Genomic DNA, 13095 nt, shown 5'->3' on the forward strand with positions numbered 1-13095 from the left:
AGTAGGACATTATAATCTCAGAGGACTGAGACATACCATAATCAACTTTAGCTCTTCAAATATGAACTGTTATCTCTTCTACTACCATGGGTGCTTAAGATTATATCCTCTGAAGTTAGTCAATATGTCATTCTTCCTCCTCCAAAATTAACATTATAAACAACAGGAAAGGGATTAATAAACACCAGTGCTTATGGTAAAAATGAAGCTTGATTTATAAACTACATTTGGATGGAAAGACTCTGAATAGACTATATATTTGATGGAAAGCCACAGTTTTGGGCTCAGAAAATTGTGGACTCTTGTAACTAGGTATGTCCCTTACAGGGACTCTGAAAACTATACCTATTTAACCGTTTCAAAATATACCAGCTCTTCTGCAGAATGGACTTTAAACCAAGGCAATCCTTGCTTCTAACTATGTGGATCTTGTCTCCTTGTACACAAGCTGTCATGTGAGACAGAGGTCAAAGAATAGCACCTCGGATGCTGTGAGGACTCCAGTGAAAAAGCAATGCTCTGCTGGCATGCTACTATGTTTCCAATATCCTTCCAAGTGAATCTAATGCTTAGTCTGGCTTATGTTACCTGTATAGGTCTAGATGAACCTATGTAGAATCCTTGGTTACCTTTCCAACAGCTTTAGGTATACTGGGATCTTTCAGATATTTCATAATGTCTGAATTCTCCGATAATGCTTTCCTATAAAAAATGTTTCAGTTGAACCTGATTTTCAGTAAGACATGTTATTTATGGAGGAATCTTTCCTTTTTCCTCTTGTTGATATGTATTCAGAAATTCAATATATCAAAGATGGTCATATTACCAAATACTGGTTCAAGCACTGTGAGGATGCCATATAGATGGAGGCACTGACTGTTTTAAAACTATATATGTTTTCTAATACTGGCTACAATAAACTTTCTATTAATGGGCTTTGTTTCTCCATCTCCAAGGTCTATTACTCCCACTACATTTCAAACTGCAATTTTTCTAACTGCAATTTAAAATTCTCTTGCCCATTCACTGGTGCTGTACCTCTGTAGAATGCACCTATATATAACACTATCAGTAAAGTTTCCTAAGAGCCAATCCCAAAATGTTTCCAGTTAGAAGTGAATTTGGCCCAGGTAGAACAGGGTAAGGATTTTTGATCAATCCAAGTACAGGTATCATGGATTTATGTTTACCTTCTAGCAAAGACTGTAATTTCAGAAGACATATTTTGTTAATTACTATTGATTTTACAGCAATATTCCATATCACTGATTAAATGAATAGCTTCTAGGTGTTAATCTAAGGTATCACAAAATAATTGTAACAGTCTTGTTCCCTCAAGAAGTTTACAGCTTAGTTGGGGAAATAATAAAGCCATACAATTTATATCGATATGTGATTGCATTTTACACATTTCTATTGCAATATAAAGATATCATTAATAGAGGCAATTTTTTAAATAATGATTTTTTCCTCCATAAACATTCTGTTAGCAATTCCAAAGCTGCAAGGAACAGCAAATATAAGCTGTGTTTAAATTACTGCCACTTTAGTTGGTAAATAAAAATACCCACCATACTTTATTTGTACCATGTTTATAAAATGCATTCATTTTGTTTAGTATTAACCTATTGCTTTAACATTACTGTTGTTAAATTTTAATATATTTTTAACTATCTTAAAACTACTTTACCCAAACATTTTTAGAGTGGTAGTGCTGGTGCTAAAAAAAATTCCTGAAAGATAATAACTTTGGAATGGAATTTACATGTGCTAAAAAATGCAACTAAGGAAGCCAAACAACTGCCATAACATGCTGTGCTATTAATTTAAGTGACTGTACTCTGGAAATATAATAGAGAAAAAAAAATGTAACATCAAAGCAAAAATGTTATAATGACTGGATTTACTTAAGAGCATGCATCTAATCACCACTGTCCCCATCTACCCCTGTGCTCCCTCAATATACATTTTGAATTCATAACTTTTGGAAAACTAGTCTTGAATTATTTAAGGTTTGAATTATGTGTCCTCCAAGATCACATGCTTTCCATAAAATGGGACCATGCAACCTTGGATAAGGTCGTATATGGGTAAAGGTTAAATAAATGGAACAAGATAATAAGCCAGAGTGATTAGTATGGGCTATCATATGAGAAAGAAGTCCCTTCATTGATTTATGACCTTTCAGTTAACACATCTTAAATTCTCAATATGTTCCAGACAATGTGCCAGAAGCGAGTGATAAAAAGAACAGTTACAACATAGTCTCTACCTTGAAGGAATTTCATGAAACAGGGAAAAGAAATACATACATAAAATAATAACAGAAAATAGAATTCCAAAGAAACCTTGGATCATCACAAGTTGCATTAAAATAATTTCTTCAATTAGGGTCAGAGAATTTTAGACTATCTAAAAGAAAATTATTTCTTCTACAGGAATTTTAGAAAATAAGGTGTATGTGTATTTTTAAGCAATAAGGGATACTATGGTCTGAATATTTGTGCCCCCCCCCACCCCAGATTCATGTTTAAATCTTAATTCTCAGTGTGATGGTATTAGGAGGTAAGGCCTTTGAGAGAAGATTAGGTCATAGGGCAGAGCCCTCATGAATAAGATTAATGTCCTTCTAAAAGGGGCCCAGAGAGATCCTTTGCCCCTTCCACCATGTGAGGAATACAATGAGAAGTCTGTGACCCAGAAGAGGGCCCTCATCTAACCATGCTGGCACCTTGATCTCAGACTTCCAGTCTCCAAAACTGTGGGAAATAAATTTAAGTTGCTTATAAACTACCCATCCAAGGTATTTTGTTATAGCAGCCCCAACAGACTAAGACAATAAAATCTGATTATAATTGTTTTCATTATATCTATAATTTACTCAAAAATAATGTCCTTTCTTTCCCTTTCAATAATAGCAAAGAACTTCCGACATACTGTTACCACCTTTTTTCCCCATTACTGTGATCAAAGTAGTACAACATTGCTCAAAACAATTATAAAACTGTGGGGTTTTAAAATTTCCTATTTATGGTACTAGGGCCTAATTGAGATTTAGTTTTAATCAAAAGTCATTCACAAAGAACAAACCATATTCTCCATTTAAAAGATCAAATTATATCTCACAGCAGTTATAAACATTCATGCTGCAAGAAAATGTCTGCATTTGTAAATAGTACAGTAGTAGCCTAAGGGATAGAATGGTCAAGCTTAAGAGGGAGTGGGCATGAAAGGTTTCTCAGAGTATGTGTCAATATTATTAAAATTTAAAGGATAGGTAAAAAGTCATTGGTGGCAGTAGAGAAAGGTTACTAACTTACCCTTCCTGAAGTGCTTCAGCCACCCAAATAAAACAAAGAACTCAAAGATAGGAAAGACAGGGCATTTTAAAAAGTATCATATAATTGTTGCTGAAATGATTATAAACATAATGCAGGGGCGCCTGGGTGGCTCAGTGGGTTGAGCGTCCTACTTTGGCTCAGGTCATGATCTCGTGGTTTGTGGGTTCGAGCCCCGTGTCAGGCTCTGTGCTGACAGCTCAGAGCCTGGAGCCTGCTTCAGATCCTGTGTCTCCCCCTCTCTCTTCCCCTCCCATGCTCATACCCTGTCTCTCTCTGTCTCTCAGTAATAAATAAAAGTTAAAAAAATTTTTTTTTTAACTTAATGCAAATGTCTGCATTTATTATTGAAAGAAGAACCCCAAAATTTACTCAAATAAAAATAACAGCTGGGAGGGGTTTAAATAAAAAAAAAAATATTGACTCTCTCATCTTATATGAGGTGAGTCAATACGTTCTGTTTTATTTATTTATTTTAAAGATTTTATTTTTAAGCAATGTCTATACTTAACGTGGGGCTCAAACTCACAACCCTGAGATCAAGAGTCACTTGCTCAACTGACTTAGCCAGCCAAGCATGACTGTTTTATTTTTAATGTTGGTAGAGAAATACAGGTTCATTCATTTATCTGTCTGGCTTTTTTATCTTAGATGATAGTAGACTAAAATGAAAACAGAATGTATAGCTTCCAAATAACTGTATTTAAAAATGCTTAAATAAAGAACATTTGAGAATGGTAAATTTTAAGGTGTGAATGGAAAAAAATAATAAGAAAATTCCCAAATAAAAGGATAAAGTAATGTAAGTGAAATTAAGTATGCAGTTATCAAAAATATGTAACTATTAAGGGCAAAGAATATAAAGATAGATAAACCAAATACTATTTATAAGAGAAGTACTTAATACAGGTTAAAAATAAAGTGATAAATACACCAGGAAAATATAAATATAAAGAAAGCATGAGTTAAAATATCAACACCAGACAAAATTTCACGGCAAGAGGCATAAAGTGGGGCAAACTGATCAAATTACAACCCATAATGAAACTATTAGAAAATTAATTTTTATGCACTAAAGAATTTAGCATTGAAGTTCTTAGTATTTCAAAGATGAACTACACAAAAAGAATAAGACTATAAATAACTAAATAATATAAATTTAAAGTTTGGCCTAATAAATACATGCTGAATCCAACAAATAGAAAATATATATAAAAAGATACTTAAAATTTACAAAAATAGATCATGTATCTAGACTACAAAGAAAAAAACCCTCACTCATATGAAATTGAAATTTGAAAGGCTTCAGCAACTTATTTAAATAAAATTAAACTGGTAACTAACTAAAAATAAAAAAGTCCATGATAAAACCCACTCTCCTAAACAACCCTTGAGTTAATTAAGAAATCAAAACAGCAATCATAAATTAGAAATTAATAATTTATAAAATTTACACAGGACAAAACATACACCTTTGCATATAAGTCTAATCAATTCCTTATAATAAACTTCTAGAAGTGGAGTGAAAGTGAACATCACTAGAATTGAGAAAGTCAAGAAAGTTTTTGGCTAAGGAGTTAAATGCGCCATATGATCAATGGAAATTCCCCATATAACAGTAAGAGTTGAGGCTAAGCCAAGAGATGACTGCCAAAGTGCCCTATGAATTTGGAAACATATCACCTAGATGATAGAAGTCTAGGGATCTCATTACAGAAATTTAGGACACTTCATTAGCTGAAAGGAATATGTACACAGCGCTTGATTCTCACTCCAATAATAAAGGTATGACATCAATTCCTTAAGGTGATAGATTACCAATAAATATTTATTGCCCAATCAATACAAAAGATTCTAAATATTTAATCATCTTAAGTAGTTTGACCAAGCCAGCTATAAGGAATACTTGCATGGAACCTTCTAGATATAAGGATACATGAGATATATACAAATCCAAACCAAAGAATGTGCACATAATTTATGTGAATAAATGCACATGAGCTAGGAAACAGTAGCCAATGCATTTTGTCATGCCACCCTTAAGGCAGATCTTTACTTATAAGAAGGTTCATCCATACAATGACATAAGAAGTGTGAACATATTTAGGCCACTTTATACTATAATCAGTAGTCCCAGTAAAGTTTTATGCTTTCTTGACTAAGCTTGGACTTCATTTTAAATTCTGAAAATCTGTTATTAACCATCAGCACATAAAGTTTTCAGAGAACTAAATGGCATATTAAAAGGCTTACGGAAGAAAAAATACTCTAGCAGCATTCTTTTTTCCTGGAAAACTGAGTTTTCAACTTCTCAAGAAAAAAAGATAAACTTTTAGCTTAATGCTAATAAAACCAACCTGTAATTTTTGCTGCCTTTTCCTCTTGGTTCACTCGGTTCTCATCATCTTCTTCATTATCTTCTTCAAAGTCATCTAAATTGCCGATGTCAGCCTGCTTCATACTCATCAAACTAGCCAAACTTTGCATGTCTTCATCCCTACATCAATGATTTCAAATTTAATACACAGTTCATTAAATGACATTGTTTGAAAAAAGTTTAAGAAAATAATAATATAGTCTTTTTTCTAAATATTAATGAGCCCTTTTAAATAGTTGTACAAGACTACTGAAAAACCTAAATAGTCATATTCATTAATTTTTAAATGGCATGTTTAATTAGTAAAAAGCAAACTAGATTAAAAACTAACTAGTTAGGAGTTAGTTTAACTCTTTGCTGCCATCTATGGAAGACTAAAATTTTCTTCACAGGATTAAAGTGTGGGTTCCTAATCATTAAGTCTGGAAATAAAAACTTGTTTCATAAAACAGTGAGATAGTTTGCAAATCAATAAGATCTAGACTTTAAAATATTCAAGTTTTCAAAATAAATTAGAATAGAAATTCTTAATCTGAAATCCATGAACCCTTTTGGTTTTGTGGGTAGGAGGAAAAAGAAATGGTAAACCACTGTAAACTTATACGTAAATCTTATTTAAATGTACATTTTTCTCAAAGGGGCCATAACTCCCCAAAAGTGAAGGAACTATTGGAACAGCATTTTTAAAAATTACAAAATGAAAAATGACCTGGATTGACTATAAGTTAAATACCACATACTGGATAAAATGTAAAAATGTTTTTTATCTTGAAGTATTTTAAATATAAGTATATAAAGTTTACCTTACTCTAAACAAATCAAATAATGAAGTTTTCCTGAAATATCATTTTCACCTTAAATTTCAAATAAACTACCGTGAGTAAAACACATTTCTAACACATTACATACAAACTAAATTCAATCTGATATTCTTCCCTAAAATTCAGAATTTCAAATTAAGATACTGTTTCTCATGTTCTAACTACAATAAAATAGAAACAAAACAAGAAAACTCTTTTGTAAAGAAATGTTTGTTAACATTCACTTATTTTCTAAATATAGTACAACTATGCAGACTAAACTGGTTTTTGAAATTCTTTGCATTTTATCTCATGTAAGCCTACAGTTGACATAACCATTTCCCCTTTTAAAAATAAATTTAGTGATATCAAGTCTGCATGAACAAAAAAAGTTGTATTACCTTATATGAATGCTATACAAATTGCTCACCTGTCAATGAGGGATAATTTCAAGATATATCATTACTCTTGAAATGTTAACTTGCTTAATTTTACCTCTGTAATTTCCTCATACTTTAACCTTGAACATTTTTCTCTATGAAAGGTTAAGGAGGCAAGGAGTGTGGAGGCAGAGAGGGAGTTTAGGGTGTTTTAAGAGAAATTTCCACTGGAATTGAGACATTTGGTTTGACTGAATTTCCCAGATTCTCCCAGGGATGGATGGTGCTGATTCACTTACTGCTTCTGCCCAGTGGAAAGGAGTCCACATTCAAAGGATCTTCTCTGATTTTGTTTTCTCTTTTCTTCCTGTGTTTTCTTTCCTTTCATTATGGCTTGAACTTCAGGGTAAGATCTTTATTTTTAGGTTCTCAGTATTTAAGTCTAAAATTTAAGGTCCTGAGATGAAAGACTGATTGCTTCCATTCTGCACTGTCCCTCTGCCACACTCACTCAAAAGCCAACTTTCCAGAGATGAGGCTTACAGTTATCTACCAAGTCATTTGCTACCCTGTAGATGAGTGCCAAACATCTCATTTTGACTGACGCACAGAATCCAGTCTAATCAGTCAAGTAGACATGGCCAAATATAGTAACCACATTCCACTGGCTCAAATACATTTAGAACTATGATTCAGATTGGATCGAAATGTTCATAGCTGGCTTCCTTCTCTCACCTTTCAAATCCAGGCTTAGAGTTTCCATTTCTTCCCTCCCTGATCTTCCTCTCCAAGTAAGTACTAACCCTTTCATTACACCCCAAACATACACTCATCCTTGACTTGAATGTATGCAACAAGCATGGTAAATGTTACATTTTTCCTGTTCCAGGCATGTTTACCTCATTTTATACAGTTAGAATTTTACACTTAGGAGATCAGAACTGGTGTAGGAATTACCTTTGTGCAATGCCTATTCAGTACTTAAGAAGTGATTGCTTAAAAGGATAATTATATAGAAAATTGTACTTTGCTATACAACTTTTGGAAGGCCGGGCCAAAGAACATGAATTGGTAAAAGTCCCTTTAGTTCTTTCATCCCTCTTATCCTGAACTTTTCATCTTGGGTTCCTCTTATATCTCAGCTGCATCAAACAGCTCTACAAACTGCGCTGTCTGTACTTCAGAGTACAACTACTTACACTAAAGACAATTAATACAAAACAAACATGGATGGCACCCTATGATACACAATTTAAAATTTGGAAATTGCTATAATATTACTTTTATATTATTGCCCATTCTCTAGAGTCAAGAGACTATATACACGAAGGAGTTCATTTAATTCAGCCTCTGAAACAAAGAATGGCAAGAATGACTGGTATGCAGTAGGATATTCTCAACTGTTGCCAGTCTACTAAGTCAAAAGCTGTTTACATACAGTTTTTAAACACACTGAGAAGCAGCTTGTCTTTTTGACAAAAGAAACTTACGTGGCTTTTCCTTCCCGAAGGAAAATGCAAGATAATGAAAACTGGAGAGTGGCAGATACAACTTTTTTAGACAATGGCTTGAATTTTAACTTGACATCAGTCTGAGTTGGCATAGGGCTTGCATACTGTTTCATGTTGATGCTGCTAGTAGCCAGAGCTTTCCTTCGACCAGAAGGGGATTCCTGGAAGATAAAATATAATTTGGAATTTTGGAGTTATTTTACACCCAAATATTTTAAAACACTATTTAAATAACATGATTAAATAACAATTGAAACTTCCTTCCCCAATGTATTCCTGTAACACAATATTGAAATAAAATTGTGATGAAGTTATATTGCAACTTTTACATCTTTAAATAAGGCATACATAAATTGGAGAGAGCTGGCCGAGGTAGAAATAAACTAAAACAACTCTAAATATGTCAGAAAAGGGAAAGCAAGGAATGGAAACTAGGACAGAAAGCCTCCAGAATTCCTCTAAAAAGAGGATAGAACACAGAGATAGGTATCAAAAGTACTCGACAACTGTTTTCCTTCCTTTCATTCTATTTAATGTAATTAATGGTATTTCTCCTTTTTGAATGCCTACCATTTTTATAGAACTTCCAGCCTCTGTGGCATTGTGTCTCGTTTTTACTACAGTATCTGAGTTCTATCTTAATCTGAGCCTTATTTCTTCCTAGGGCCTTTTTTGATCACTCCACTCCACAGTTCTCTCTCCCTCCCCTAAGATCACATCTATCAAGGAAGAAACCGTTGGTTTCTCTGATGCTATGTCTGTGGCAGACACTGCCAAGCGATTCTAGCAGGTCTCAAAATTCTCCAGAGACTACCAATTCATCAGAAATGAATACAAAATAACACCTATTTGCTATCAAGGGTACTTAACATTCTAGAAATAAGCTATCTCATTTCAAAATTATCCTTAATAGAATAATAGCCTAGGAGAACAGTGAAAACAAAACAGCAAAATAATGATTGGACATTACCTATGTATAAGACACGTTGTTGATTCAAGAGAGATATGAAGATGATTAAGACGTAATCCCTTACTACGTGTTCTAATGGCAAGGGAACATTTAGATGAGGATAATTTGCAAATAAAGTAAACCAGAGTTCATATGACATCATTAATGTAAACCAGAGGTCATACACCAGCATTCCTTAGGATTTACTGGTTTGGAGTTCAGATCTAAAATAAGGCCTAATTTTTAAGCTGTGTGACCCTGAGTAAGAAAACAAGCCTCACTAAACATCCCTATAAAATAAGGAGACTAAACAGAAATCCATTTAAGCTCTACAATGGTTTTTATAAAATTATTCAATTTTCCAACCAAGGCTGGAAAAACTACCATTAACCTTTGAATTATTATTTAATAAATCTTTATTTTATTTGTCTTCTGATTGACAAACCTGCCTAAAATAAAGATATACTAATTTAATCAAAACATTAAGCCAGCCTTTTAGAAAAGAATTGACATTTCTGCCAGCAGGACAAGTAAAAAATGTAATGTAGCATCCCTAAAGAATACCTTGTTTTAAAATGTTGTCTTATCTGTCAGATTATGCACAGCAATATTATACAGAGCTATTAGTGCATGTAGATACCTTATGAATGAATTTCAAAAATGCATCAAGCACTTGAGAAGGATTTAAGCCCTCTCAGAAGAAATACTTAAGAATATGCAAATACCCTCAACTGAATCAAGTTGAACAGATGTGACTATCCCAAACAATACAATTGTTCTTTCCCTGGTCGCTACTGTCAATCAAAGAATAAGATTAAGGTCCAAGGTTCTGACAATGTGCAAAATGAAAAAGTATGATCAGGTAGTATCAATTTATTACACTGATATGAACAATAATCTCTTATTGTACCTTTAGAATAGCTAACAACTTTTACATATAATATAGGATTTAAAGCCTCTGTTTTGGAAGCATGACATACAAACTGCCACACATTATTTTCAGATTTTTTAAACAAATCTGTTTCACAAAGTATGACACTAATCCCCTAATAATAATTATTTTTTATAACCAAATAAACTATAAAAATTAAGGTAACTTGGAAATGAGCATAATTTTGAAAGCCCAATTTAAGGATAATTGCTATAAAATCTAGAGTTTTGACAATTAACATTCAAATTCATTTTTTAGATAAAAATTTTGTAGACGGGTTTTCTGCTGAACTCAAGCAGTTTTTAACTTTTTGGTATATCAGTCTCTGAAACAACAGAAAATAAAAGCTACTAAATTCTAACCATATTTAGTTGTACCACTTTAAGTATTTACTTGCTCAGCAACAATGAAAACAGCCCTTTGTAAGGTCTGGACAGGTGAGCAGAACAGAGTCTTTTGAGTCTACAATATCCATTTCTATTGTTAACGCAGGATCTCACTAGAGTCTGTGCTGGGAAAAGAGGTCTGAACTGTATTTCTAGTAATTCTCCACCAAGCTCCCACATTGTTTTCCTCTTTAAGGATCTTTCACAGCTCTACCTCAGCTCCATGAATCTCCACTTTTTACAACCGAGTCTAAGTCTTTACCAGCCCACAACTGATATCACCGCTATCATCAGTTCTATAAAGAGGAATGAAATAAGCGATTGCAGTGTGAGACGAGCGTGTCTTTTGCATCTTATAGTCCTTCCACAAAGGAGTAGGGGCCAGCCAGGCAGAGAGAATTTAGAATTACTCTTACTGCTGCCAGAGTCCTAATGCTATTTCATGTCGGGCAAGGTACAGAAGGGGACAGAAATGAGAGAAAAAATAGTAAAAGGAATTTTAAGAGAAAGAAAGAACAATGACAAAGTCAGTGAGTGTTCACATATATGTAAGACTAAGTTTCTGTCTCTTGGCCTACGTTCATACATGTTTGTATGTGAATCTGACAATATTTGAGGAATTACTTCAAAACTCCTAAAGCCAAAGTTAACTTTAGTGTTTACTAAAAAACAAAAATAAAAGTAAGAGAGCTTTAGACAATTTAGATGACTGGATCCTATCCCCAGAGATCTTAAATTAGCAAAACCAGAGATAGGCTCAGGAATCTGCTACATTTCTAAAAATAATATGTACCTCCCTTCTCTACTCCCAGCCCACCCCTCCCACACACTCACCACTACTACCAGGTGATTCTAATCCAGTTAATCTAAAATCACACTTTCAGAAATACTTCCCCTCAGAAAGTTCTTACATAATATAATCATTTTTGCTTAAGAAATATCACTTTCATTTTTCCTAAGTATTCTCTGCTATAAAAACGACTTAGCCTATATATTTCCATTTCTTTGAAATCCAGCCTATTGTAGTTGCCATCAGGCAAACCTGCATTTGAATGTAACACCAGCATTTATTCATTGGTTAATTTCTGGCCCATTTCTTCATGTATCCGAGCCTTAGTTTCACACTGTCAGATTGACAAATATTTAAAAAAATTTTTTTTAATGTTTATCTTTATTTTTGAGACAGAGTGAGACAGAGAGAGACAGAGCACGAGTGGGGGAGGGGCAGAGAGAGAGGGAGACACAGAATCCGAAGCAGTCTCCAGGCTCCGAGCTGTCAGCACAGAGCCTAACACGGGGCTCGAACCCACGAACTGCAAGATCATGACCTGAGCTGAAGTCAGATGCTCAACTGACTGAGCCACCCAGGCGCCCCAGATTGACAAATATTTTTAAAAGCTGGACAATACCAAGTGATGATAAAAATGGGGAACAATGCAAACAAACTCTCTTACACTGCAGGAGAAAGTTCTAACTGATATAGCCGCTTTGGAAAGCAAGTTGACATTACCTTGTAAAGTGGAACACATGCATATCTTACAACTCAGCAATAATATCCATCTTAGATACATGTCCTGGAGAAACTCTTATAACAATATACTAAAATATCTAGTAGAGTTTTTAGCATACGGTAGGTACTTAATAAATAGTATTTATTATGAATATTTATTGACCACTTGACCTGATTTATTACACTAATATTACAAGTAATCCTTCCTGGATCACCAATCTTGAAATTAGGAAAATAAATAAACATAACTCAATGCAGGATGTTTAAAGCAATGCAGCTATGGGGGCACCTGAGTGGTTCAGTCAGTTAAGCATCCGACTTTGGCCTAGGTCATGATCTAGCGATTCCCAAGTTTGAGCCCCATGTCAGGCTCAGTGCTGACAGCTCAGAGCCTGGAACCTGTTTTAGATTCTATGTTTCCCTCTCTCTCTCTCTCTCTCTCTCTCTCTCTCTCTCTGTCCCTCCCCCACTTGCTCTCTCTCTCTCTCTCCTCTCTCTCAAAAATAAACAGTAAAAACAAAATTAAAGTAAGGCAGTTATGTTACTAAAATCTATGCATTGACCCCCAACATTCTTACCAGACCTAAAACAAATTCTCCACTTCAATGTGCACCCTCATTCAGGTGATAACCATACGAGCAATAGGTGAATACATGTTTTCTCTGTATAGCTTAAAAGGGAAAAAATTTATAATGACTTTATTTAAAAAAAAAATTTTTTTAAATGTTTGTTTATTTTTGAGACAGAGAAAGACAGAGCATGAACGGGGGAGGGTCATAGAGAGAGGGAGACACAGAATCTGAAGCAGACTCTGAGCTTTCAGCACAGAGCCCAACGCGGGGCTTGAACTCACGGACCGTGAGATCATGACCTGAGCCGAAGTCGGACGCTTAACCGACTGAGCCACCCAGGC

At 34.2% G+C, this 13095-nt stretch overlaps 1 protein-coding gene across 12 annotated transcripts in view; it reads right to left on the reverse strand.

Moving 5' to 3' along the window:
- The window catches only part of EHBP1 (EH domain binding protein 1), a 365951-nt gene that overhangs the window by 194681 nt on the left and 158175 nt on the right, over positions 1–13095 (reverse strand). For 11 of the 12 annotated variants that reach the window (XM_078444539.2, XM_078444536.2, XM_078444535.2 and 8 more), the window contains 2 exons: positions 8386–8567; positions 5696–5835 (listed from right to left, as the gene is read on the reverse strand). In XM_078444539.2, the coding sequence (XP_078300665.1) occupies positions 5696–5835; positions 8386–8567 (322 nt within the window). Of the gene's footprint in view, positions 1–5695; positions 5836–7194; positions 7432–8385; positions 8568–13095 lie in introns of those variants that run through there. The other variant, XM_078444544.2, reaches the window with a different exon arrangement.

Source organism: Panthera onca, chromosome A3 (genome assembly GCF_046562875.1).
Source record: "Panthera onca isolate mPanOnc1 chromosome A3, mPanOnc1 haplotype 2, whole genome shotgun sequence".
NCBI lineage: Eukaryota > Metazoa > Chordata > Mammalia > Carnivora > Felidae > Panthera > Panthera onca.